This window comes from Ascidiella aspersa, chromosome 4, assembly GCF_963924565.1.
Source record: "Ascidiella aspersa chromosome 4, kaAscAspe10.2, whole genome shotgun sequence".
In the NCBI taxonomy this organism is placed as follows: domain Eukaryota; kingdom Metazoa; phylum Chordata; class Ascidiacea; order Phlebobranchia; family Ascidiidae; genus Ascidiella; species Ascidiella aspersa.
This window is the reverse complement of record NC_139450.1, coordinates 32,047,765-32,074,834: the sequence shown is the minus strand read 5'-3', so window position 1 is coordinate 32,074,834 and position 27,070 is coordinate 32,047,765. Positions and strand designations below refer to the sequence as shown.

Genomic DNA, 27,070 nt, shown 5'->3' with positions numbered 1-27,070 from the left:
ACAAATTTTTTTTTTAGGAATTTATTACTGCAACACGATAGAATGACTGACAGGATACACAGCTACCACCCAGCCCATCAACAGCCTATCCAATAAGTTCATTCTAGCGATGCGTTTTTTACAAATCCAGTGGGATGTGGTTATGTTAATTTATCATTGAGCATTAGATGGTTGAAACTACATGCTACAAAGCGTTAAGCCTTGAAAAAAATGTGCAAAAATATGCAATTATATTGAATAAAAGGGCAAAAAAGAATTTGTTTAATAACTAGCCATAAAGCACGCGAAAATTGTCATTTTTAGGTAAGACTTCTGTAATACTTGAAACGTTATGTCTATGTTTGATATAGGCTTCACCTTGACTGTAAACATTCCACATTGCATAACATGCACAAGATTCGAAATAATGTACCAAACATTCGAAGCCCGACAAGGTGTTTTTATATGGTTCAACAAAGAAAATTAGCAGCTTAAATAGGTTTTTATTCAGGCTCCTCCGAATATTCCTTTAATCAATATTAGATGAAACAGTTCCAGTTTCCATTATAAAAATATCAACAATTACCAGGGTCAAACATTAGAAAAAAATGCAAGGGGCGCAGCCTATGACAAGCATCTATATAAACGAGGTAATTATTCCTCTACTGATCCGTCTTCTCATCTGCCTTCAATCCATCACTGAAGCAATCTTCCGCGTGTTGATGCCGTGAGTCGATCAGCTCACGAAGACGATCGATCATGGCCGTGACCTTGAACTCACCGTGAACCTGTAAATGATAAAAATTAAGTTTCTTGTTTTTAGAATCAAAGTGTGAGCTTAAGTCAGTGTTTTTCAACCTATTTTTGCGGCCACCCGAATATTAAACGTTAAGTATTTCAGCGAAGCTTTGGCGACCCAATTCTCCTCACTTAACTTAGCAAAAATATAGTCGAATTTAATAAATGTAAGCCATATTTTCGTATGTCTCACACAGTTATCTAAAAATTTCAAATAAATTTTTCTTGACCGATCTCTATAAATCCCTAACCATGTAAACTACCGCAGTCGGCCCACAGGTTGAGAAACACTGCCTTAAATTGTTGTCTGATTCATATAGTGGGCGAGATTCGATCATCACCGTGAACCCGGAAATAATCAAAAAATTAGGTTCCTGTTTTTTAGAATTCAGGTGTCGAATAACTTGACATAAGGTAGTCAATTTTGTTAATTTGACTGGATTTCCAAGACAAACGGATATTTTATGTAGTGCGTTGGTTTACTTTCGGGTGTTGGCAACCTACAGCTTAGGAGGGCGAAATACGTAGGTAAATGTAAAAAAAAATTATCTCTTTGCGCGAATCTAGTTTACACATTTAGTATGTTTGCGTTTGAAAGGAATCTTTAAGCCTAAAGGCGCCCTATACATAACCTGAAATAATTAACAAAGTAAGTTTTGCCAACTTAGTGTATCTAAATGCATTTTGTTGCGCTTCGCACAAGGCCATTGCATCTTTTCATATAAACACACAATCAAATGTTTAACGGCCCTATTCAAATTTCGCCATAAACTAGATTAACATTTCAATTTATCGCGTATTCCTAAAGTATCTTTATTACACCTTTTGGAACCGAGTTTTAAACCAAATAAACGCAAACGCATTTTGTTTCTTTTAACTGCATGCTAATATTTTCAACTGAAAAAACCATCAGGACTCCGGGGCCTACCTCATTGTCCCGTGTGCCAATATTAACGGTCTCGTTTGCCTTTTTTGTAAACTAGGTTATCTTTCATTATTTCAGGTAAAGCATGTTTATTTTTATATTTACACCTAATTAGGCACCAATGTCTTTGAATGTCTATATCCGCGTTGTTTTTCCTGGTGCCAATATTACCAGTCTGGTTTTCATTATTTGTAAACTAGGACGTCTTCATCATAAGGCACAATAATTTTCACATGGCTATATCCATCCATATAATGAATAAAGGAATTAGCAGCCGTCTACCTTATTATCCCTGGTGCGAATATTAACGGTCTCATTTGCTTGTTCCTTTTCTCCAATGACTACAATAAAGTTGTATTGTTCCAGCTGGGCGTTGCGAATCTTCTTGTTCAAGGTCAACCCAGGGTCACACTCGTGGTCAGCCTCGAACCCGGCTGAGTGGAGGCGAGTGCGGACTGACTCGGCGTACTCATCAAACTTACTCGACACAGCGATCACCATCACCTAAGAGTTGGAAATGCTTTTTTATAACTTGGATATCCTAAGTTAATATGCGATTTAATTTGACAGTTTGAGCTTGTATTTGAAGAATAGACATTAAATTTGTTCTTCCGGCGAAATTTAATTGAAGTACCAACGCCCTGGTAAATACATATATTTTCCATCGCCTACTAGTTGTAATAACATTGCCCTGAAGAAGGTTGGTACCTACATAAAAATTTTCCTGAAGAACAATTTTACTATTGTTAAAATTAATAATATAAAAAAAGTAAAAGTGGAAAATGCTTTTTGTTTTTGAAATTACCGATCTTCGAAAGATGTAGCCATTTTAAATTAATATATATTTATAAAAATTAAACACAGTGACAGTGCGAGAAGCAAGTATTAAAAGCAAAAAATCTTTATTTTTCTTACCAACTTAACATACAAAATCGAACTTTTTGCAATTTTTTTCCAAATTTAAATAAAAATAGGATTCACCGTAATCGCATTAACGAGAAATGAACAAACTGCAAACATTATACACGCTTCGACAACTAAGAAACTCGTTTAAACTAAAGCAACCTAAAAGCTGGTCTAAGTGACATTGACAAAAACCAAATGACGTTTTTTTTTTTACTAACAAGTGACAACAATAAAATAGGCTGATTTGCACACAGCCATGCCGAGAAACGAATCCTGAAAATGTCGCAACACAATATCTTAATTCCTAAGTGACGACTCTTTTAAAATAATGTCGCACTTTTCGCATTTAATCATGCACTGTAAAGACAGCAATTTTTAACATTTAAATTGTCAAACTTCGACAAAAACGTCGCGTTTTTTTTCAATGTATACCATAGGTTGCGATTCGGGCAATAGTGTAGTTTTCTATCACGAAAAATATTGCACTTTTTGTCCTTTGGGTGCAATTTTTAACCACCAAAGCATTCACCCACCTGTCTTGGCGAGAGCCACAGCGGCCACTTTCCGCCGTAGTTTTCAGTGAGAACAGCGATCATCCGTTCCATGGATCCCATCACTGCTCGGTGGATGATCACCGGGTGTTTCTTCTCATCTCCCTCACCACTGTAAAACAACACAAAGCCTTATTGGTTAAACGAATTTTAGACTGTGCAGTATAGGGTTGTTCAAAAAACACTTTTTTTGTCAAATTTTAGTGGGGACCCCCTGCAATTGTTAGGTTGCGTCTAAAAAAACCCACAAAACAAATCTGAGCACGTTTGGTTCAGTATTGACTGTGCTAAGTCAATTTGAAAATTCAGATTTAGGCTAAAATTTTGGGAAAAAATAATTTATCCACCCCTAGAAAAAAAATGTTTTCTACTTTTTTGCATTGCTTTGCAATTGAATAGCTATAAATAAACTTGTTTTACAGTTTAAAAATGAGTAGTCATTGTATAAATGTTTCATGTTAACAACATTTGTTAGTTTTTAGACGCAAACTATCAACTCCAGGGGTCCCCAAGTGTTTTTTTTTGAACAACCCTACTGTGCAGTGTGCACCGCAAAGCAAACACCCACCGGTTATTGACCGGAGGTCGTGAGTTCGAACCTCACTGCAAGCTAGTTGTTCTTCTAGCCCTGCTTGCATCATTGGTCGACACATTCGGTCTGCGATGGCTTTCTAACGTACTAATGATACGTAAGCCGTAATCGTTGTACACGTGTATATTTGTATCTTTCGTTTCAGACTGTTATATGTGCACGGTTACTCGTTTAGGTGCACATTTAAATCCCTCATTAGTTAAACGCATTTAGGCGTGTTCCAAGATAGTTTAGTGACCTAACGCATGTGGCTCTTACGTGCGTTGTTTTTGGACGTTCAGAGTTTTTAATAATATCCAGTGTCGATTCTCCTGTGCATAATTTTATGGCCTATATTTTAGTACGAGGTTGTAATAAGACGCAGTAAAAATATCAAAGCCCACACAGAAGTAGGTAGCATTTTCAATGCAAAATAATGTAAAAGTATTACATAGTCTGTGTTCTAAACAAATAAAGAGTTGTTGAAAATGCTACGTACTTCTGTATGAGCTTGGATGGCCTTACTACAACCTCCAGCTATTGTGCTCCAATAGCAAAAACAGCCCATTCCATTACCAAGCAAATGAATGGCTTGCTACTTACGTGACATAAGTGAGGTTGAAGCGAATTGGAAGTTGAAAGTCGAGTTGGATTGTGGCGCACTGGTGTGGACGACGAAGGGCGTCCATTATCTAACCAACAATACAAGCATTGTCTTATTTCACGTGTCAAATCCTGGCTAAAGTAATTGATTGGCGACAACACGGAAGATTAGGTTATCCATATCAACTTCTATTTCGCAGGTTTTATTTTTGTAAATGGGGAACATAAACAAAAAGCTTGAATGGAAAATTTATTTTTTTAAATGGGTCTATAGTTACTCGTGAGTCAGTATAACAGGGGTTCTTAAACTGGGGTCCATGAAGGCCTAATTGAAATATTAGTTTAAATTAAAAAGTCATCATTTTTTTAAAGAAATCAGTTTAATTAAAAACAAAACAGTTTTGCACTGGCTGTATTAAGACTTCATTTCAGTTTCACATATTTTTAGACCGAAATCAACAGATTTATGAAGTTCATTTGTATCGTGACGTCAATTATGACGTAATTTTTGGAAAAAATTGCCTATCATGGTCCACGCGACGTGCAAAAAAATTTTAGGGGTCCGTGCTAAAAAAGTTTAAGAACCCTTGTCTATAGTTACTCGTGAGTCAGTATATTAAGTTCGCTTTTTCTTGTTGCATAATAGCAATACTTGGTTTGTAATAGTAGGATTGTCATTCCGTGGGACTGTTTTTTGTTTTGGTAAATGGGCAACATGAATAAAAAGCATGAATGCGTAATAGGATTTTTATATAGGCTTATAGATATTTCAAGTATTTCAAAAAATGATTTTCTTAAAATAGCTAATATTTAAAACATTATTTTACTTACAGAACTAAATGATTTATGTGAGTAATAATGTAATGTAATGCAAAACTGAAAAAGCATCTTATTGATAACCTTATAAAAATCAACCTGGTAACACTTGAGTAATTATAAAAATCGTGAGAACTGTTGGCAATTTTTGTATTGCCTCAACCTGTCGAGCATTCAGTGTACCTCATTGTCTCTCAACCTCTGGGTTACGACCCCCAGGTTTTTTTTAAGGTTTGGTTTGGGTGACCGCTAAGTAGTTTTAAGAGACCGCAAGTGTTTCATTTAAATACCAAAAAGTTGCAAGTCCAAAATTTGGGAAACCGCTGGAGAAAACACCTTAAAAAAAACACTGACGACCCCCCAAAAAATTGTGTTAGTTTACTTTAAATTAATTGAGATTGGGTTCGGAGCACGATTTTTTTTTGTATATGATAGTTTCGTAGGCAAAATACAAAGACATGCCTAATATAACATTTGAACTTATTCTATGCTACGTCTTATTCGTGGTTTGTTGACTTTTACGCTTACAAATAATTGAGTGGAGAGCACTGAAAAAATAATTTCGCTCTTGTACTTTTGCGTCGCCGTAAAAAAAAAACGACGAGAAGGACCGTATTGTACCTGGATGTCTATCTTCGGTCCATAGAAAGCTCCATCGCCAGGATTAAGCTTCCAGGGATGTTTGGCCTCGTCCAAGCATTCAGCAAGTTGCTAAAACGAGTAAGCGAGTACGTTGTTACAATAACAATATTACTATTACTTTTATTTTTATTGTATATTTTAGAATGCCTGTTCCAACACTTCTAGTTGATCTTTTTTTCCATATAGTAAGATCCAAACAACACCACAAAGGTTATAAAAAAACAACTGAATCAACTTTTTTCAAGAAGGGTACAATACTATAGTTACGATAGGGCATAAGCAAGCCGATCAAAGAAAATCAAGAAGGTTAGTTTTCAAGCGGATTTTCATCTAAAATACACAAGCACAACTGCTTAGGACAGAGACTTGGCCACTAGATACACCAGGGCATAATTAAAATATTAGTGTGTTATTTAAAAAATAGTTTTTCGAAAAAAAATAGTTTAATTAAGAAAAAAAAATTAGTTTCTTAACAGCCCCACAAGTAACAAGGATCAGGGGAAGCACCTTCTCAGCGTCGTCCCACATCTCCACTTCACCCAAGAACTTCTCGGGTCTCGTGGAAAGGAAGAGCTTGAATGTGAAGCCGAAAGTACCGTACACTGTCTTGAGGAAGTCAAGGGCGCCGTGGATCTCCTGCAAATATAACGTGTGGAAATTGTGTATTCACTAACGTTTAGGGACGTCCAATATTGGTATTTTTATTTTAGATACCGTTACCCTGGTATTTTTATTTTGATACCGGCGATCCGATTAGATACCAAATGACGTCATTACTATGTTCGCACAAGCAAAAAAATACGAAATTGAAACGTTCAGCGGCAATTTTTTCCGGGTAATTAGGCAATTTTTTTTCTTTTCTTATCGAAGTTAGTTCGATTTAGAGCAGTGGTTCTTATACCGGTTTGGCCAGGGAGTTTTAAGTGGTTCACGCAATCTTTCAAGTTATGTGATTTCTAAAGTTGTTATCGCACAACTATTTTTTATTTATTACAATCGGTCTAACAGGGAGCAGAAATATAGAAGCGTACAGTTATTTTATTGCAACTTGTAGCTGAAGCAAAATTTTCAAAAATAGCGCTGTTTTTTATTCCTTAACGTTTATAAAAATAGGAGCAGACCATGCTAAGAAACACATTTGTAATTTTGGGGGCATTTAAACTCTGGTCGGAAATACAGTACGGTTCGCCAGGTGAAAACCTTGAACAGGGCTTGAACTACACTATTATAAAAAAAAACATTTGAAACATTGAAAGGCTTTTTAAAGAAAATTCATACTTTTTTACAGTCTAAGCACAAATCAATTCAAAGACTTAAACTTTAGATCTGTGGCACCCCTAGTTTAAAAGAACTACTGATTGAGCCTCGACAATATATTTTATGTCGTAAACTTAATATTTTTAAGAGTGAAATCGAAGTTTGATATTTTTTAGCATTATTATGACGTAACATCATTTCGTTGAACAGAAAACAAATTTTTGATTAGATCTTAAAAAATCTTTTTTAGAATTCTTAAGTTTAAGTTAACATTCTTTAAAGTTTAACTCAAACTTGGGAATGGTATAAGTGTTTTTTCGCATTAATAAGAATTATTCACACTCGCTCACTTTCTATTCCCACCGACCTGTTTAATCTGCTCTGGTCGTGCGAAGATGTGTGCGTCGTCCTGTTGGAACCTTCGCACCCTGGTGAGCCCGGTCAGCGCCCCACTCAGCTCGTTACGATGAAGAACACCGAAGTCGGCGAAACGTAAGGGAAGTTCGCGCCATGAGCGGTTGCGGTTTGCGAACATGAGGCTGAAAACAAGTTAAAAAAATGAAAATAAAAACACAGACTAATTTTGATTTTTTAAATTCACAAATGAAATAAATTAACCTGTCATTCTTTAAAGTTAATCTGTATTAAATTGGTAAAAAATTCAATTTAATAGGATACATGACGCATTAGGAATATTTAAGAAATAACAGGATTTTAATTCAACAAAAATTGCACTTTATGGAGAGTTTGAAACAAACGGCGTAACACGCCACAGTATACATGGCGTCTTTGGCCTCAATTCATTCCTTACAGCGGATAAAAAGGTAGTAAAAATTCATAAAATTTTGCGCGAAGCGCTAATATTTTTTGTTTTTATGAAGTAAAAGTTATCAAAAAATATAGTTTGGGGGCTATGGTCTGATGCCCCCCTGAATCCGCCCCTTGTCGCGGATGTTAATATTTTAAACAAGGGGGGTAAAATTCATAGGGGGGGGAGGGTTCTATAGGAAGATACGGGTTTAAAATCATTGGTCTAAAGCAGTGTTTCTAAACCAATTGGTTGCTGACCCAAAATTGTATGCCATTTAATTTGGGCGAGTCACTGACTGCAGTAATTCACTCGGTAAGATTTTAGATTTATTGACATTGGTTTGAAGCTTTCCAAAATTTGAGAAAATTTGATTTTTCCAAAATTTGAGAAAATTTGCGATAGCCATGGTGCGTAGTAATTGTACATGGCGCATATTATTAAGTTTGAATTGTTAAAGCTGTTTTCTTACTTGTGTTTTACTTTTAAGCTTGCAAAAAGTTCAGTATTTGGTCGCCGAATCTTCGCCGTTATACCTACGCTCAGTATTTAGGTCGTAGAAAAAAAATGTAGAGAAGCACTGGTGGTCTATCCAAGTGCTCCTTAAACTTTTTTAGTTTTGTTCACCCCTAGCATCCATCTCTAGATTTCATTCACCCTTCTCATGATATGATAAAACTGGCTCGTCCATATATAATAGCACAAAAAGACTTGGGTTGTTTCGATTTTTGTTAAGATCAACTCCAGCTAAGTGTTACTATTGTAAATCTACAATTTCTCGATCACCAATTTCTCACGGTTCACCCTTATTCACCCCCTTTGGTTGGTTCACCCCTGCAAAAATATTATTCACCCATTCGCCTGTTTAAGAAGAAACACTGTTCTAAACCTCACCAATGTCCCGGGCAGTTCATGGGCTTGAGGGCGTAGGTCTCCTTCTCACAAGGAAACGAGAACATGTTTTGGTCGTAATGCTGCCAGTGACCCGAGGTCATCCACAACTTCGAGTTGTAGATGTTTGGGGAGATCACCTCCTGAAATCCCCGGCGCCGATACTCCTCCTAAACAAAAAATAAACCGAAGTTGAAAACTAAGCTTGGACAAGTATTTTGCTTAGTTCTTTTAACCGCAACCTCTTTGCTTTGTAGCATATAATGGATGGAGGTTTAAGTAAGACGTAATAAGAATATTAAAGCCCACATAGAAGTAGATATCAATTGACGGTGGAATTTGACCAAGACGCTCTTGTAAATAGTGTGCAATTTTCACTTGGAAAAAATTATAACGAAGATACGCCGCCAGTTGCTCAGTTCAAATTCACTAAAATAATGTGCGAAACTTACAGCGTTGGGAAGTGTTATATATATATAATAAATCATTTTCAACATTGTATTGAAAAATGAATAAAGAGTTATTTTAAACCTTTGCTGTAATTGCTGAAGATTAACAAACTCCACCATAGTTTCCGACACCGTCCTAAACTGACAGTGTTATATTTGGCATCATAATAAACTGACGAAAACCAGCAGTTCAACCAGAGGATAAACGCTAACGCATAAAACTACTTCAAGCGAAGCCAAGCGTAAGTCCGCAAATGTTGGCGAAACATTTTTTAACGAACAGCAAGTCAGCAACACAAGAGAACACCAAGCATGCGTCTTCCTTGCTACAATTTTGTCTTGCCGAGAATACAATTTCGAAAAAAAAATAAGTTAACTACACTTTTAATTTGTTTTATTTTTAAATTTAAACTGTCGTAAAACTGTAGAATTGCCCGACGATAAACTCCATAATCACAAAAAGATTTCACAAGAGTATTCATCGATAATTAGTTCTTCCCCAGCTTACCCTTATAAACCTGATGAGGGTGTTTAAAGAAAAACTTTCAAAAATATAAATTTTTGGTCATCATGTTTTTTCTTTCTTATTTAATGTAGCTCATTAAGCATAATGTCTACTTTAAAAAAGATGTAATAAAAACTTTTAAACAATAATTTAACAGAAATAGAGGTATTCTAAAAAATCGTGTCAATAGCAGTGGTTCGCTTGATCCAACTCACCCTTATAAACTTGATGAGGGTGTTGTAGATGAATGCTCCCTTGGGGTAGAAGAAGCAACTTCCAGGACTCAGCTCGTGGAAGAAGAAGAGTTCCTGATCGCGACCGATCTTCCGGTGATCTCGCTGCTTTGCTTCCTCCTGCAAACACCATAAGTTTGGTTGTTATTGAAAGCAGGGATCGAAATGTCAATCAAAAGCTGGTCTTGAAATTTGGTGGCTTACGCGTAAAATAACACTAGATGTTGCTGTTAAGCAGTGTTGTAATCGCTATAGTCAAACGAGAAGTTGGGTTTTCCTTTTTTATTAATGTTCAAAAACATGGTCAAAACAGTAAAAAAATCAGAATACTATATTGCGCTAGGAAATAAGAATCTTGCTGCTTTTCGAGTTAAATGGTCCAGTCTGTAAACGTGTCGTATACCTGTCGCCTCTCATTAAGTCCTATCCACCTTTTATCTCTCGTGCGTCTTTTTCTTCCGCCGTAACTTATTATCACGTAATAATACAAAAAAAAAAAAAAAAACGAGAAGTTTGGTTATTATTGAAATCAGGGATCGGAGTTTAAGGGTTTTATTCGTAAAATTGCACTACATCAGTGGTCGGCAAACTGTGGGCCGCAGAGCCATTTTCAGTGGGCCGCGAGTTACTTTTGAACAGCTTAGTGTTATAATGTAGTTGTGGGCCGCATGATAGTCGTACATTCATTACAATTTATTTTAAAAGTTGGTGTGGCATATTTAATTTGACTCAGCTTGGAAAGGCCCACGTGCCAAATATGGTTCTGACAGCCTGTCGAACTATATTTTTTTCCATTTTAAACTGTATGTAATTTAAATAAAAAATTCGCGCTTATATTCTTCGTTTTGTAGTATGCTTTACATTGTGATATGGCAGTGTTTTGGGCACCAAGGCGCCGTGCTACATTTCAGCTTAAAGTAAAATATCCTGAATCCGCCACTTTTTCGAAGTACTTTCACGTAGTGGATAGCTCTAAAGAGAGTACTTAGGGCCGCGACAAAAGAGTTTGCCGACCACTGCACTAGATATTGCTGCTAAGCAGGGTTGTAATCACTTTAGTCAATGACTTGACTAAAATGCATTGAAGTCGCTGTTTTTTCAAAATAACTTGACTTGGTATTTCGGGAAAAATATCTTGACTATACGTAAGTCTTTCGGACAAATAATCGGGTTAAAATAAAGAGTAGTTCTACATCAACTTTTTTTTAAATTGTTTTTTTTTATCTTCATTTTTGCATATGAAACAATTTGCTCTGTATAGGTCGCGTTTTTGTTATTATTAGGGCGAATATTTTTTGACTTGTCAAAAAAAGTCAAATTTTGCAAAAATTTACACGTTAAGTCAAAATCGAATATAAACGCACATAAACCGTTTACAAAATTAAAAAAAAACTATAGTCAGCTTTTTGAAATCGTCGTTCAGTTGTTTTGAAATTTATCGTTCAATTTTATCAAAAATTAACGTCGCCTAGCTCATTTAAATCAATGTATTTCTAACTGGTCAACATTTTGTCAAAATAAACTATATTTTAAGTCAAAATTTTTCAAAACTTTAATTTTTCAGGTCAAAATTTCCTATTTTTTATGTCAAAAAATAATCGCCCTAGTTATTATTTAGTTGAGCTCATATTCGCACAAGTTAAGTTTAACGTTAAATTTTATGAGTAGATTACGAAAATGTCGCAATAAACTAAACTGGAACAATACAAATCAAATGTGCACAATGTAAGAAAAAATAATTTGATTCATCGAACTTTAAACTTACACAAAGAGGTGTTTCAAAGGCCTTATCAATTCAGCAAAATTCAGTGAGTATTTACAAAATTCGGGAAACAAATGAACACATGATATGTAGTATGCGAGCATCGATCAGTTTGCCCCAAATGTGCCGATGCCGGATTGGTGTTTTTTTCGACAAACAGTCATCCTCGAATCTCGGCCCAGATAATGTCGCGGTTCCCGGAGCTTTTAACGCTCAAATCGTGATCTAAAAGTCTTGCTACCATAGCCTGTGTCGGCAAAAAGCAAAAGCAAAAAAAATCAGGGTCTGCGGTGAAAAAAGTTTAAGAACCCCTGCCTTAGGTGGAGAAGCATGGCCTGAAAAATCCTCAACATGCCCATGCTAACGATTATATCATTGACACCGATTTTCGCCATCAACGGACTCGTGATGGATGGAGTTCCGGTCGGTGGCATCATCTTTGGAGCTCACGTGATGCAAAATTCAGATTTTTAAATAATCCAAAATATTTCTCGGCACCTTTGAGTATTCAAAATGGCACCCCGGATAGAAACCACTGGTCACAACGTCATAATTGTATTCAATATATAAACTGTTGCTACCAGGCATGGTAATATAAATCAAAAACAGCTCCTCTGGTAATCGTAATTGTAATGTCATAATCGTATGTTTAATTTTAAAAGCGACAAACGTCCTTAAAATGAATCGCTTTAAATGAAAAACGATTAAAACATTCTCTGGTTTTATGACACGCAAAATGGCAAATTTTATGTATTTGACCTGAAATTGTTGCCAGAGCTTCATTTCCTTTTTATCTGGAAAACTTATTCCGTAAATTCTCTGCAGTGATTCCATATCCGCCTTTCCCTCCCAGTATGTGGCCGAGTTCTGAAAATAACAAAAAAGCTTTGTATCTTGTTTTTTACATTTTCAGGCATTTTTTAAGGTTTGGTTTTACTGAGCACCAAAAAATTAAGTTACTGCTACTTTTTATCAAAGTACCAATTCTCCATTGTAGCTTCACAGGGTACTTGTGTGTAGCATATATTTTAAGACTATTTGAGATATTTGAGAGTTTCCTGTTGTTTCAACTTACCTTAAACAACACTGACATTGAATATTTTATTACTTAAAGTAACACTTTTGAAAACACGGAACTGAAAAATTACTTTTTTGCTTTGCAAATATATAGCAGTTCGTTAAATTACGCATTTCTTAGTTTTTTTGCAAAGCACGTCGTAATGAAAGTAGCAGCAAATAGAAATAGCAGTTAAGAAACTTAAAAAAAAAAAAAAAAAAATCTCAGAAAGGGTTATTGGAATTCAGTAGTTCGTCGTCAACAGTTCCATTGAAATGAGTTATTGACCGCCATAAATGAATACCTTTGGGTGAGATTCGAACCCAGTGTTTACCTTGTACAGCTGGAATGCTTTTATCTTTCCTGTATGTCTGACGTGAGGTCCTCTACAAAGGTCGATCAGTGGACCGCATCGATATACTGTTGTAGTGGGGGTTGTGACCTTTTCGTTGAGGATTCGCACCTACAGAACCAATAACAAAAGTATAATATGCAACAACAACTACTGGTTTATTCATAGGCGTATCCAGGGGGGCTGAGGGGCCATGCCCCCCCAAAATGTTATAAATATGTTATTCTTAATAATTTGTTTTTTTTAGCATTTGTGAGCAGTACCGCAACAGTCGATCACAGGCATGCCACACTTTTAATTGTCATGCACTGTTATGTCACAAACGATATACATTAATGTATTTTTACTACTTCTAGAAATTTTTGCTCTTTGAATGTTTTTTGAGTATTGCGTAACACTCAGTCAGTTGCTGCTCGAAACGGTTTGCTAGCATTGTTATTTGTGATCGGTACGGCAGTTAATACAATGACAAAAGCTAAACAAAAAAGTTCAAACTTTTTTTGCATATATGCTCCTGGATTCTAGAATTGAGCATATGCCTGTGACGCAAATACATTAAGTCTTGTGTTTATTTTTTATTAAAATCAAATATTTGTTTTTAAATAGGTGTGCCTTTTGAGTAAGCCTTATGTTGGTATTATAAGACAAATCAGAACATTTAACTATACCTGACTAAAATAAAAAAAAATAGAAAAAAAATAGAGAACAAACACGACAAACAAAAATCCTCTGGGTTAAGTGAAATTGAGATGTTGTAATAGAGAGTTATTACATCAAACATACTTTAAACTTGTTGTAGGCGAACATTTTCAACAAGTTTTCTTTAGTGATCTCCAGCCGTTCAAATGTTTGCTTGTCTTTCAAAATCGACTTCATCACATTTTCAACAACCGGGAAGTCATTCTTGTCCGAGACAATTCTAAGAGCATCGTATTTAGTTTGTCATTTGAATAAAAAAGTGAAACACAAAAGAAATAATTATTCACAAGAAGTTACTATTAGGACATGTCATTGAACAATTTGTTTCTAATATTTCAATTTATTTAAATTTAATTTTCTAAATCGAATAATTCTAATTTTTTAGTCAGTCAATTTTTTAATTTAATTTTCTAAATAGTATACATGTAATATTTCAGTCAGTCAATTTTTTTAATTTAATTTCCTATATAGTATACTTCTAATATTTCAGTCAATTTTTAAATTTAATTTTCTAAATAGTATATTTCTAATATTTTAGCCAATTTTTTTAAGCAAAATAATTTGATCATATTTACTATTTAGGCCAAATTTTTTACAACAATATTGAGAATAAAGGCTTGTAATGGTTTGACAAAGCCTGACTGAAAAATATAATCAGATTCCATCCATATTTTTATACACAAAACACGTACATTTGGGCATTAATGATTGGGCTCAACAACGGCAAACCTGTCATCCATAAACATGTCGTAGTAGAATCCCTGTTCAATCGGAGGTCCGTAGCAGAGACATCCCCCGTATGTTCTTTCCATCGCTTCACCGAGGATATGAGCCGTTGAATGCCAATACACCGCCTACAAATCATTGCATCGTATGGAACAGATGTTCTTAAACTGGGGTCTGTCTTAAATTTTGAAACGGGTACCAGCAGTGGCGTATCCAGAGAGGGGGTTTGGGGGTTCGGACCCCCCCTTTTCGTGAGTGTCATTATCGTTTTTTGATCGTTTTTGTCAGCGTTTAAACTCACCGTCCGAAGCTGCGTGTTTTTAAATGTAATTGGGTCACGCGTTCTAAGCTAATGCGAAACCAAAATCAAACGCAAAACGCCGTTTTTCGTCTTTTGTTTGGTCGACCGTAAACGCTAGTTTTTCTCTTTCACCTTTCGTTATTCGTTCGGGTTGGCTAATCAACAAGTGTGTGTTCGACAATTAATAATATTAGTCAAGCGGTTTCCGCTTTTTTCTCTCTGAAAACGTCGAGTTAGACGGTGCTGATGTTTCTCGCTGTTTGTTGTCTGCGTTAATATCAGATGTTGGTGTAAGACTGGGGTCGGCAACCTACTGTAATTCATCGGGCCCGTCGCCTCTTTGACAAACTATACACGAGTTCATTTTAAATACTTTTTGACTATTTTAACTACGTAAGTGCGAAAAGCTTCGCGCGAATGATCTTGCTACGTCCGGTTTGTCAACGTTTTGATGCTGTATTTTGAACTAGATCAGCGCTTCTTTACCGTTGCGCCGTGGAAATCTGCCAAGTGCGTCGCGGACAAACCGAAAACGTATTCAAAAATATTTAACATATATTTTTTAACATTTTTCATTTTCGGCAATGTAATAAAAATTTGCAAGAAATTTAAAACAAATGCCGTTATACCAAAAAAAAATCGCGTCGACAACGCACGTGTTCGCTTTGCGTCTAAATGTTCGCTTTTGCTGGACGTTAATTGGCTGTTTCGGATGATTGTTTTTCTTGTTTATGACGTCATTAAAATCGCTATTTTTATGAAAAAAGGATTTGAGGGTAGTAACTTATTTCTCACTAAGATCGTCACATTTAAAAAAAAATATTTATAAATGTGTTATTCCAGATAGGATTTGTATAATTTCCAGCACTTTTGGCTGATTTTATTAAAATATATTGCGTGTGCAATTAAGAAAAACACAACATTTACATCTAAATTAAAAAGTGGAGACTAAAACTTTGCAGCATAATTTTTTAATTCATTTTTAAAAAAAAATAAAATAAGGAAAATAATTTAAAGCAGAAACTTTTGGTTTAAAATTTCTGTTGAATAAATTTCAGAGAAGAAATTTTGTTTCATAATAATCTTACTTGAGCTTCCTCATCGTCAAATTTCAGTAGTTGAACTTTTGCGTCGCATTCCAGCGGTCGATCAAGGTCCCACACGACTCCGTTGACCTTTGCAACGATGCAGTTGTCGGCCAACCCTTGGCTGAAATAAGTTAACAAAACTTTGAGGCTTTGTAGCATTTTACAACATATTTAAACGCTACATAACAGAAGAAATATTGTAGAGTTACGAAAATAAATTGGTATATAGTGTTTTTATGGTGAAATACTTGACATTTATGTGAAGTTTTATAATGACATCACCAAAACAGTTTTAGCAATACCTCTAATGCCAAAACAGGGTTTTTTAATTTTATGTCAATTTATGTGGAGAGCTAGGTTACCCATAAAATGTACAACTTAATATCACAGCTTTTATGATACGTTGATGGACAGAAAGATATCGCAATTCTTAGCTAAAAAAAACAAACTAATGCCTAGCACATAAAGTAAACAAAATAAATATTTAATAACTTAAAAGTCTAATCTTAAATTTTAGGCTGGAAGTAATGTTTGATTTTTTTTTGGTATTCAAGGTTGCTTTTTGCTGTTTAGTGTCTGCAAAGAATGAATTGTTATGCAATACAACCATACAAATCAACAATATATGAAAATTTGTCATTTGTTTTACAGTAAGCAGAAATTAAGTCTTGATCTCACAATCTCATGCTTAACAAAAATAATGTTTTGTTTTTAATTTAAGATTATGAACACAATATTAACTAGTACAAAAACAAAAGTAAAATATCAACCATTTTTAATTTTTCTTGACTGAAGTAACAAACCACAGTTTACAAGTTATTTTCTAGTAAATCAAATAATTTTAAAAAATATGTTTAAAACTAATGCCTAGCACATAAAGTAAACAAAATAAATATTTAATAACTTAAAAGTCTAATCTTAAATTTTAGGCTGGAAGTAATGTTTGATTTTTTTTTGGTATTCAAGGTTGCTTTTTGCTGTTTAGTGTCTGCAAAGAATGAATTGTTATGCAATACAACCATACAAATCAACAATATATGAAAATTTGTCATTTGTTTTACAGTAAGCAGAAATTAAGTCTTGATCTCACAATCTCATGCTTAACAAAAATAATGTTTTGTTTTTAATTTAAGATTATGAACACAATATTAACTAGTACAAAAACAAAAGTAAAATATCAACCATTTTTAATTTTTCTTGACTGAAGTAACAAACCACAGTTTACAAGTTATTTTCTAGTAAATCAAATAATTTTAAAAAATATGTTTAAGTTCAACAGAAGTATTTATTGCATCTTTTTTACTACTTACTTAGTAATAAATTACTTCTAACAGTGGTTATTTACATACAGAGACCAAATTCCCCTGGGAAAACCCAAGTCAAGTGTTGAAAGGAAAGGAAAAAGGAAATTTGTTTGCTCCAAAATTACGTCTTGTGAAATCGTTCAACGACAGAGCTCTTGTAAAATGGTTGGCTGCATTTTAAATCGAGAGAGCTCAAGAAGCACATAGCATTCTCTGAAGCGTGAAATTGAAGTCACATGAGCTTAAGTGCTTTACAGGTGTGTCTTATTTTTATCAATCTTCGTGCTGCACTAAACATCAAGTTTTTGTCTCATAATAGCCTATGAACCGTTAGATAATAAGAGGCCTTGCAGACAAAACAATGGCAATTTCTGCAGTGGAGTATTTGTACTATGCATATGCAACAGGTAAGTTTATCAGCTTGTTAAATAAACTAAATTAATTATATGTAATATAAATTTTCTAGTTTAGTTATATATACTTGCAGTTTTGTAACGAGGTTATTTAAAGGTGAGGCTGTAAAACCAAGTACACATTTAATTCTGTTAAAAATATACAAAATAAATTATTAATGCTTATTTATTTTGTGGCCAACAAAGCAAATTTTAGTTAAAATTGTTCATTATTGTTTGTGTTTGAAATAAAAAAAGCACATACATATATATATATATATATATATGTATACATTTTTATGAAGTTTAGGGCAAATGATTTGACCAAACCTAAATCGATATACTTTCTTTTAAAAAAATTTTGCTTTTTGTAAAAAAAAATAAAATAACCAAGAAGGCAATTTTTCATTTTAGTTGTTAAAAAAAAGCATAAAACACCTTTTGCAAAACGTTTTTTTCTTCATGTTTTAGTTGAATTGTTGCTAGTTTATTTAATAAATAAAATAACCAATAATGCAATTTTTTTTCGATCAATTGGTGAAAAAATTCATTCAAGACTTTCAAAAATGTTTTTTTATGATTTATGTGAAGAGATGATAGTTTTGTTATTTTATAAATTAAATAAAATAATCAGTACCCTAAAGGCATATTTTCACATTAGTCGGTGAATTTTTTAAAAACGTTTTTTAATGTTTTAGTTGGAGGGGTGGTTGTGTTGGTGTCGCTTGTCGTATCCAGTGCTGTGTTTGCAGACACTGGGGTGATGAAATATGCTCGGAGGAGAGCAAGAAAAGAGGCGAGAAGACAAGGTCACGAGCAACAGGAGAGGTGAGATTACGATAGTTTAGAGATGTAGAAAATATATCAAAGCTCATACAAACATGCACAACATTTTACCAATCAATTTGAGTCGAAACATCATCTTGATAAAGTCATTTTAATATCTACTGGTATCATCACCAGTTAATGTACATCAACATATTTCAAAATCAGTGATGATGTCATTATACTTAACCCTGTTGGCTTTGGTATTTTGTTATGAGGCTACATTACAAATGCGTGCTTAGTGTACCTAATTTTACCAATGACTATAAGATTACTGAGCCAATTAGGGAAAATACTTTTTTTTTGTCACTTTATTAGTAGAAAAATAATTACACAGTGTTGTCTACTTAAAATGTTTTATTTACAAACTTGAACAACATTTTACCAGTGAATCTCGCAGCCAAACAGGTTGAGTAAATTGACATCATCCTCATATTAGTTTAAAAGAAAAAAAAATCTTTTGAACAGGTCACTTCTTGCTTCAGGATCGTCTCTTAAAAAGACAATTTTCAGTTTCTGATTTGATTGAAATGCCACAGTGCATTGTTTACCATATTTCTAACTGAAACTATGTTTAGGGGTGCTGCAAACCCTGTGTTCATACCTGAAGAAACCATAGTAAGTCCAAAAATTATTTTGCTAATAATAATTGCACTTTTGTAAGTAAATAGTTTAAAAAAATATTAAAATGATCACTATTAAAAAAAAATCTGGCTAGGCTAACTAAATCATATTGATTTAAAGGATTTCCAATTTCTATGGTTTAGACCAGGGATGTCCAACCTTTTAGCAGAGTGGGCCGCATTACCACTTTAAAAATTCCGATGGGCCGCCAAACCTCTCAAATTAAAGGTGGTGAGGTCATAAGTTACGTCATATCGTGACATCATAAAACAACTTAACTTATAAACACCCGCTCTTGGAGAGTGAACTTATGCGCGAATAAGTAATCTTGACCTTATTTATTAGTTTTATTATGGCGAAGCGCAAAAATTTGAGTTTTTTCATCTTTGGGTTGATCCATTTCCTTGAAACGGCCCGGAAACATACACATTTAGTAAAACACACATCTTGCTTAGCAATGGTGTGTGCACAAAGTGTTCGATGGATTTTGAAATGCGACATTAGACTTGATTAGTCTCAGCAAAAAGATTTGGACTACATCAAATACTGCGCGTTCTACATGATATTATGATAGTCGAAACAATTGTTTTTAATAGCTACTGATATTGACAATAAGTGGTGGGCCGCACATAAATATCAGGCGGGCCGCAGGTTGGACATCCCTGGTTTAGATCATATAAATTCACTGTTCTTATTTCGAAGGAATAATTATTCCGCTGCACACTAAATTTAAAGTAAGAATAAACGTGGATTTTGTTTTTGTTTTTAGCCAACAGCACCACCTGTCTCTCCAGTGCCTCCAGTTGTGCTTTTAGCACAGCAACCATTGGAGCGAAGAGGCAAGTGTTGGAATTTTTAAAGCTGCACTTGTATCAAAAAACCAAGTAGTGTTTAATTTTTGTAACATGGCATATGGCTCCTTACATTCCGACTGTCGTATAATGTTTACAAATGCCAAGATTTTTGCAAAACCCTAAGAAAAGTGATGCTTTTCAAATTAATGTCATTTTATTAATAAGCTTAAAAAGTCACATTCTTACTAAAATATTTGTTATTAAAATTAAGAAAAACTTATTAGCTTATTCTAACCAGTTTCTGTAATGATTTCCATAGAATTTAGAACTTTTCTAACTAGTTTTTCGAAAGATGCCTATTAAATTAAACAAAATGTTTTATTTTAGACACAATGCCACCGCCGTATGCAGCCGAGGCTCCACCTACATCACCCCCGCCTGTTTCCCCCCCTCCAGAACCCCTTCCAGCAACAAACGAATATTTAGTCGCAAGTCCACAACCAAGTAAGGACCCAAAAGATTGTATTATGAAAATTGGAATTAGCAGTTTAAACCAAGGTTCAACTTGGCTGCTAAGTTAGACTTTAGATTTAAAACTATGTAACATTAACATTAACAGTCCCTGATTAGACATGTGCGGTTTAACAAACAAGTATTTAGCCCCAATCTCAAGACCACAACAAGTAAGGACCCAAAAGATTGTATTATGAAAATTGGAATTAGCAGTTTAAACCAAAACAAGTTCAATTCGGCTGCTGAGTTGGACTTGAGACTCGAGAAAGACTGTGTAAGATTAACAGAGTCCCTGATTACACATGTGCACTGTGCAGTATACCAAACAAGTAAGGATCCAACAGATTAAACAGCATTTGAATTGCTTTTATTTCTACTATAATCGGATGAAGCACCGTTGTACGAAAGCTTGTCAAGAATACAATTTGTCTTTATATAGTGGCACCTGATTTACAATTAGACAAACCCGGCCATTTGCAAAGATAAGACTAACAAAAAGATCGAAGAAATTGCATTAGGTAATTGAGACTTCGAGGTCAAACCAGCCAAGTCAGACTCGGAAATCAATAAAGACTAGACAGAGTCTCTATTCCGACAAGCGCATCGCGATATTGAAACCTAAAAGGATGCAACTAAAACGGTAGAATAGATAAAACACGCGAATGAGTGGATTGCTGCATATCCCTGTTTTTTTTGTTTTTTTTAAGGGTAAAAACAAGCGGTAGAGTTGAAGCCAAACTCAAAATTGGCAAATTTGATGGGATTTAGACTGGGGCTTATTTACCCGACTCCTCGGCCCTAAACATTTTAAAATATTTAAATTAACAAAAAACTATTTATGTAAATCTTTGTGTACATTAATATAGCCACACCAGCGACCCTCGAAGGACCAGTTTTGGGAGGGATGCACAGTATTATTTTTGCTACTCTAATAACCTAATAAAATCTGTCATGTTTTTACAACCAGTCCCACCACTGGATTACACTGCAATGTCACCAGCAAGTGGAACAACAAGGAGATCACCAAATGCCCCTTTGCCATCCAATCATATCTACCAGTCAATTGAAGCAAGCAGGATAGCAGAACAGGTAATTAAGCAATGTTTTACAAACTGAACAACTTTGCAAGTTATGTAACGAAATTATTTGTTTAACTTTTTTATGGAAGACAGCTTTTTTATATTTAAGGTGGATATTCAGTAAAGGCTAAATAACATAGAACTACTATTAAAAAAACTGCTATTTATTGAAAGGAAACGAATCAATAAAACATTTTTACTAATAATTGTTAACATGTATTAAACAGAGAAATTCAGCACAACCAAGTCATGCTGGAGGACAAACGCCAACCTCACACGAAGGTAATGGAACCTGAACTTAGTAAAATAATGTTTTTGAGAAAATAAACCATATAAACAGACTAGAAATGCTAAGTTGAAATTTAACCTAAAATGCTGGTTTTAAAATGACTAAAAATAACTTCGAAATTCCAAATTTTAAAGGTAGATTTGTAGTTTTTTAACTGGTTTAACAAGAGATTCAGCACTGAACTTATAGTGTTCATACAAGGGTTAACAATGTATACAAGTTAGAATGATAAATGCTAATATTTTTTTCTGACCAATATAAATAATAGTTAAATGTCACATAGTAAATGTAGGTATGCAAGTTGATTGAATAATTAAGTTACTTAGTTCACCAAGAAGTCTGAATTATTATCTCTAAACCAACCATTAGGTCCTACTACTTTTAACGCTAAGTAAATTATATTTTTTTGACAGATATTCCGTTACACTTGCGCAGCAGTCGGCCAAGCACCTCAGTTCAAGTAGAAAGTGATTTGAACGAACACACAGAATCAAGTTTCAAAGCAGAAAATCGACGAAGGTCAAAACCGTTTGACGACAGCGAACAACTGACATCAAAGCAAACGGCCAGTCTACTTCGATCCCAAATGAGCATCCCGATTCAAGAAAGTAGTGAAGCAATTGAGAATAATGAAAGCCCAAAAACGCCTGTTTCAAAACTGGAAAAAAAACCTCCGACAGGTGGAATTATTACCCCACAATCTCCGGTACTTGTGTACAGAGTAGAGCAAGACAGACAGCATGTGGCTTTGGGGGAGACATCGGTTCCACTAAAAGACGAGGAAATTGATAACGATTCTGCATCTGACAACGCACAGGAACAAATCGACGACATTTTGCCGGAAAATGATGCTCCTGTACAAGCGGAAACTCCGGATTCTTTATCACAGGATGAAATTCATCACAGCAATTCAATAGATGAAGAGGACACGCCTCCAGTGTCACAAGAAGAATCTGAAGAAGAAGAGGTAAAAGAAACAGATTGTAAACAACAGGAATTGGATGCGGGAAGCAATTCAAGCCACGACAGCCACCAGAGTTTGGAATCAGACACAGAAAAATATCTGAACCAGTTGGGCAAAGTCCAAAAAAGTCTCAGTGGTCAATCTAGTTCAAGCACTGACCGTGCTACAAGGTGGGATGAAATCGAAAATATCTCTGAAAACGACTCGGAGGCAACTGAAGTTGATGTAGAGCCTTCTTTGGAGACAAGTCTTACTCCAAGTTCGGTCGGTGAAATGGAACCAATCAACATGGACCTTTTCAGCGACTTGGAATCCATGCTTTTTAAAGAGAAAACTTCTGCAGCAGAAAGCAAAGGGGCAAATCTGGACGAACTTACGGACTCAAAAAATGAAGAGACAGAAGAAAAAGAAGACTTGGTAAAATCAATCAACTATCTTGAGTAAACAAAATTGCTAACAAAATAAATAAACAAGAAATCTTGGCGAAAATTTGGTTTAATGAAAAATAGGAATTTTTAATTGATTTGTAAAATATTTTGTGTGTTTTTGTTTGCTCACGTGGGCTGTAAAAAAGCATCTTTCTATCGACTTTTCTCTAAGGAATTCTTATTCTCAGAGTTCCTTTACAATTTTGTTGCACTTTAAGTTGTAACTTACCTGATTCCCTGAGCCACTATGTAAGGGGTGCTCGGCAAAAATGTTTTTAAGAAGGTTTTCTAAAAAAATCGGTGATTTTTGTTTTGATTTGTAAAATATTTTGTGTGTTTTTTGCTCAAGTGGGAGCTGTAAAAAGCATTATTCTATAGACTTTGTTTTCTCTAAGGAATTCTTATTCTCGCAATTCCTTTACAATTTTGTTGCACTTTGTAACTTACCTGATTTCTTGAGCCACTATGTAAGGGGTGGTGATCCACGATTTGCCCTCCACAGTTTTTCCGTCTGGCAGCGTTACGACAATTGGTGCAGCCTGCGTTTCTTGTCGCTCTGAAAAAATAATAAAATAAACTGTTATATATATATACATACATTGATATCTATAATTATGTATGTTCATTTTGATGAGTTAAAAGCATCGCTATATTAGAAAGCAAGAACACAACAGTTTAAACACAACAGTTTAAACACATTTGAAAAAGCAAAAAGTGTGCAATATCAAATTCGAGAAAGTGATTTTTGAACATAAGTATGAACAATAGTTAGAAATGTAGCCAGAAAGTGAAGTATGACTGTAGGAAGCCAAAGGTTTTATTAAAAGGTAAAGCCTTAAACATTGATTTATATGAATGTGGTGACTTGTTATCACTAATTGTAAATATACACTTTTCACTCTTTTCCAAAAACTTAGTTGGTTACTACATCATAGCGTTGGGGTCCAAACCTAGGGCGAGTAAATCAGATTCCTTCTTGAGCTTGTCGTAAAGATCAAGTCGCTCCTGAATATACGACGGCAAAACAGTCAACTCTTTTAAACCGGTCGCATCGCCTCCCGTTTTTTTACCTGTGAGCAAATATGTCAGTTTTTAGGCCGGAATTTTGAATGATTTTTAAACCAGTGAGTTGTTGCTCTTTCTTTAAGCCAGCATTTACTAGCAATTTTATATTTACAGGAAAGGAATAATAAGATTATTTAAACAAAAAAGTATATATATATTCACATTTTTATGACTATTTTTACAAAAACATAATTTACCTAAACCTCAAAAAACAATGCCCTGAAATTTGATCAAGTTAAATGCGAGAAAACTATAAAGATAACGCAAAATATGCCCTCAGTAACATAGTTTAGGTCCAACAACACTGTGCGATTCATTCCAGAATTACGAAGTGGGGAGGTAACTAGGGATGTTCAAAGTAGAATACCAAGGTATTCTAGAATAATAGGTTTTGAATCTAGAATAACGAATCCAGAATAGCGAATCCTAGTATATTTTTATTAAATTATTTAACCTCGATTTTGTTTGGGGAATGGATTAATCTTTTTCTACCCTACAGGGCTCACATTCACAGCAATTAATCGCCTAAACAATTTGCTAACATGTGTACATTATAATAAAAAATGTTTTACATTCTTAACAACTGTCACTTGAAGCAGTTGTGTAAACTGTAATACATGTCCACTGTCCAGGTTGTTGCCAAAACTTATATTTTTGCCAATTGTGAGTACAATGCAACACTGCACACAGAACTCTTTAGCAATTCGGTACAGTTTTTAAAAGCATTGTTGGGTGAGCATCCCTAGAGGTAACATCTGCAAAAGAATCCAAATATATAAACGGAAGCACTGAAATTACAGGACCATTTTTCACTTAGTAAATCACAATTTGTTCTGGCGAAATTACGGGAGACACAGTGCACTGTTCCATTAAAAGTATGCCAAAGTGCAAAAATGGTTTCCAAAGAGCCATTACGCTTGGTTGGTGATTAAGCATTTTGTTCTGGTGTAAAAAAACACCCTGGAATCACCCGACCCGTCAGAAATTAGTGCAGTTGAAAGCAAAAGGTCGACGACAATTAGTGCATCCAAAGGATCAAAAAGTCCGACTTTTAGGTCTTGGACAATGCACTAAATGGACTTAACAAATGTGCATAAGAAGATTAAATTTAATATTACTTGACCAACGAAACCCAAACGCTAACCAGCGCCCTAACCCAAATAATGTGCGTTAATTTAATAATAACGCTTCAGGTCCCAATACCCTCAATTTCTGATCCTATATACAATGGACAAGAAACTATCTTATGCCCACCCGAGTTTGGGCTTTTTTTAGCGTTCAAATACTTATTAAATTAACGCACATTATTTGGGTTAGGATTCGGGTTAGCGTTTGGGTTCAGGTAGGTCAAGTGTTAGTAATCCTATCTCACATATTTTGTTATCTTTTGTGAATTATACAACAAATATTTTTAATTTATTTACCCTGGGAGTTTACCTAAAGGTCCAAATTAGTGCACTGCCAGGACCGCAAGGTCTAAAAGTCAGACTTTTCTGCCATTCGATGCCCTAACTGTCATAGACCTTTTGCCTTAGAAATGCACTAATTTCTAACGGGTCGGGTGCTGGAATGGACTAGATCACCTTTATTCATAATATGTCAAAACACAGGGATAACTTACCTTTAGCCTGTTTAGATTTTTTGTTTTGTCCCTGAGCAGGTTTAGGGGCAGGAGTCTTATTTTCTTTTTCCGGTTCTGACATCTTGGCCTGTTGTTTCTTTGACTCGGTTGATATCTAAAATAGTACACAAGTTTTTAACACAAGAATCACATAACAGAACGAGAAAAGTTTGTTGTTAATGGAAGCCTTCATCTTTTAAATAAAATTTCACATATCTATTAAATGCTGTTTATCCCGATATGATAAGAAGATTGAAAATATAATCAAACTGTAAACAAACTGGTATTTTTTTTTAAAGTATACTACTATATTTGGCCAACTCGAAGTCATAAAAGTAACATTAAAATATGAATATATCTACATTGCGGCCTGTAAAATGCGATATTCCTTTGGGTAAAATAGCCTTTATGTATTAAATGTTTTGTGGCTTTAGTAAGGTAATTAGGATTAGTTTATATTAAAAAAGTGAAAGCACATACATTGTGTTTTCTAAAAAATAATCGATTTCTAAAAAAGCAGAAAAGTAAGCCTGTTACCTAAAGTTAGTCAGAAGAACAAAATTTAAAAGTTATAAAAAAGAGGCTTTTTTAATTACAAGGACAGTTAAATCCATATTTTTAGTTTTAAACGAACATCACAAAAAATTAGGAATATATTTATCTTAATCTATTGCATTAAAAACGTAAAAAAGCTACTGTTTTTGTGGTACCTCAGCGTATCTTGGCAGACTAAACTTTCCAAATTTTAAGATATGAGAATACCAGCGGTTCAGATTAGGATAGGGCGCCAAGCTGGGAGTGCTAGTTTGCAATTTTTTCGCTAAATTATCGTCAGCTTCACTTGGTTGAAATCCAGCAATGTAGCTATAGTTTTGTAGGTATTTGTCTAATTTTCCGAGATTTTCTTCAGTTAAAGGCTGTTCACTAAGAGCTATACCAGGCCTATCCATTCAGAAATATTAACAGAACATAACAGAAATAAACAACCACAGAAGACCTATGATGTTTTGCCTGCAAGACATCACAAACTTAAAATCGAAACAATACAAAAACACTCTCGTACCAATCTTTTATGATGCGAAAATCCGTCCCTCAAAAATAAACTCCTCAACTTACAGAAAGTGTTCATTTATAAAAGCCTTACGTTTTTAAAAAAAAACACTATCTGCAACAAAATAGAGGAAAGGGAATTTTCAGAAATTTATCATGCAAAAGATAGTATTGAATGTTGTTCTCTTAGGAATTTATTAAGG

The 27,070-nt window shown here is 34.6% G+C and overlaps 3 protein-coding genes across 3 annotated transcripts; 2 read left to right on the top strand and 1 right to left on the bottom strand.

The window, feature by feature from the left end:
* Nucleotides 1–12: 12 nt before the first annotated feature.
* LOC146157521 (threonine--tRNA ligase 1, cytoplasmic-like) lies at nt 13–26,823 on the bottom strand. Its single transcript, XM_083388479.1, has 18 exons — nt 26,528–26,823; nt 25,818–25,932; nt 24,082–24,201; nt 23,579–23,687; nt 15,920–16,040; nt 14,534–14,658; nt 13,889–14,024; nt 13,088–13,216; nt 12,456–12,563; nt 9,917–10,054; nt 8,751–8,917; nt 7,416–7,587; nt 6,299–6,427; nt 5,771–5,860; nt 4,334–4,422; nt 3,142–3,271; nt 1,985–2,206; nt 13–767 (listed from the first exon to the last, which is right to left on the bottom strand). The coding sequence occupies exons 1-18, from the start codon at nt 26,765–26,767 to the stop codon at nt 642–644; spliced, it is 2,466 nt and encodes an 821-aa protein (XP_083244605.1). The 5' UTR covers nt 26,768–26,823; the 3' UTR covers nt 13–641.
* LOC146157523 (uncharacterized) lies at nt 17,387–19,822 on the top strand. Its single transcript, XM_083388482.1, has 3 exons — nt 17,387–17,630; nt 18,314–18,443; nt 19,019–19,822. The coding sequence occupies exons 1-3, from the start codon at nt 17,585–17,587 to the stop codon at nt 19,101–19,103; spliced, it is 261 nt and encodes an 86-aa protein (XP_083244608.1). The 5' UTR covers nt 17,387–17,584; the 3' UTR covers nt 19,104–19,822.
* LOC146157522 (uncharacterized) lies at nt 19,840–23,514 on the top strand. Its single transcript, XM_083388480.1, has 6 exons — nt 19,840–19,903; nt 20,246–20,362; nt 21,339–21,460; nt 21,678–21,732; nt 22,153–23,194; nt 23,225–23,514. Exons 2-5 carry the CDS (start codon nt 20,251–20,253, stop codon nt 23,145–23,147), a joined length of 1,284 nt encoding a protein of 427 aa, XP_083244606.1. The 5' UTR covers nt 19,840–19,903; nt 20,246–20,250; the 3' UTR covers nt 23,148–23,194; nt 23,225–23,514.
* Nucleotides 26,824–27,070: the final 247 nt, after the last annotated feature.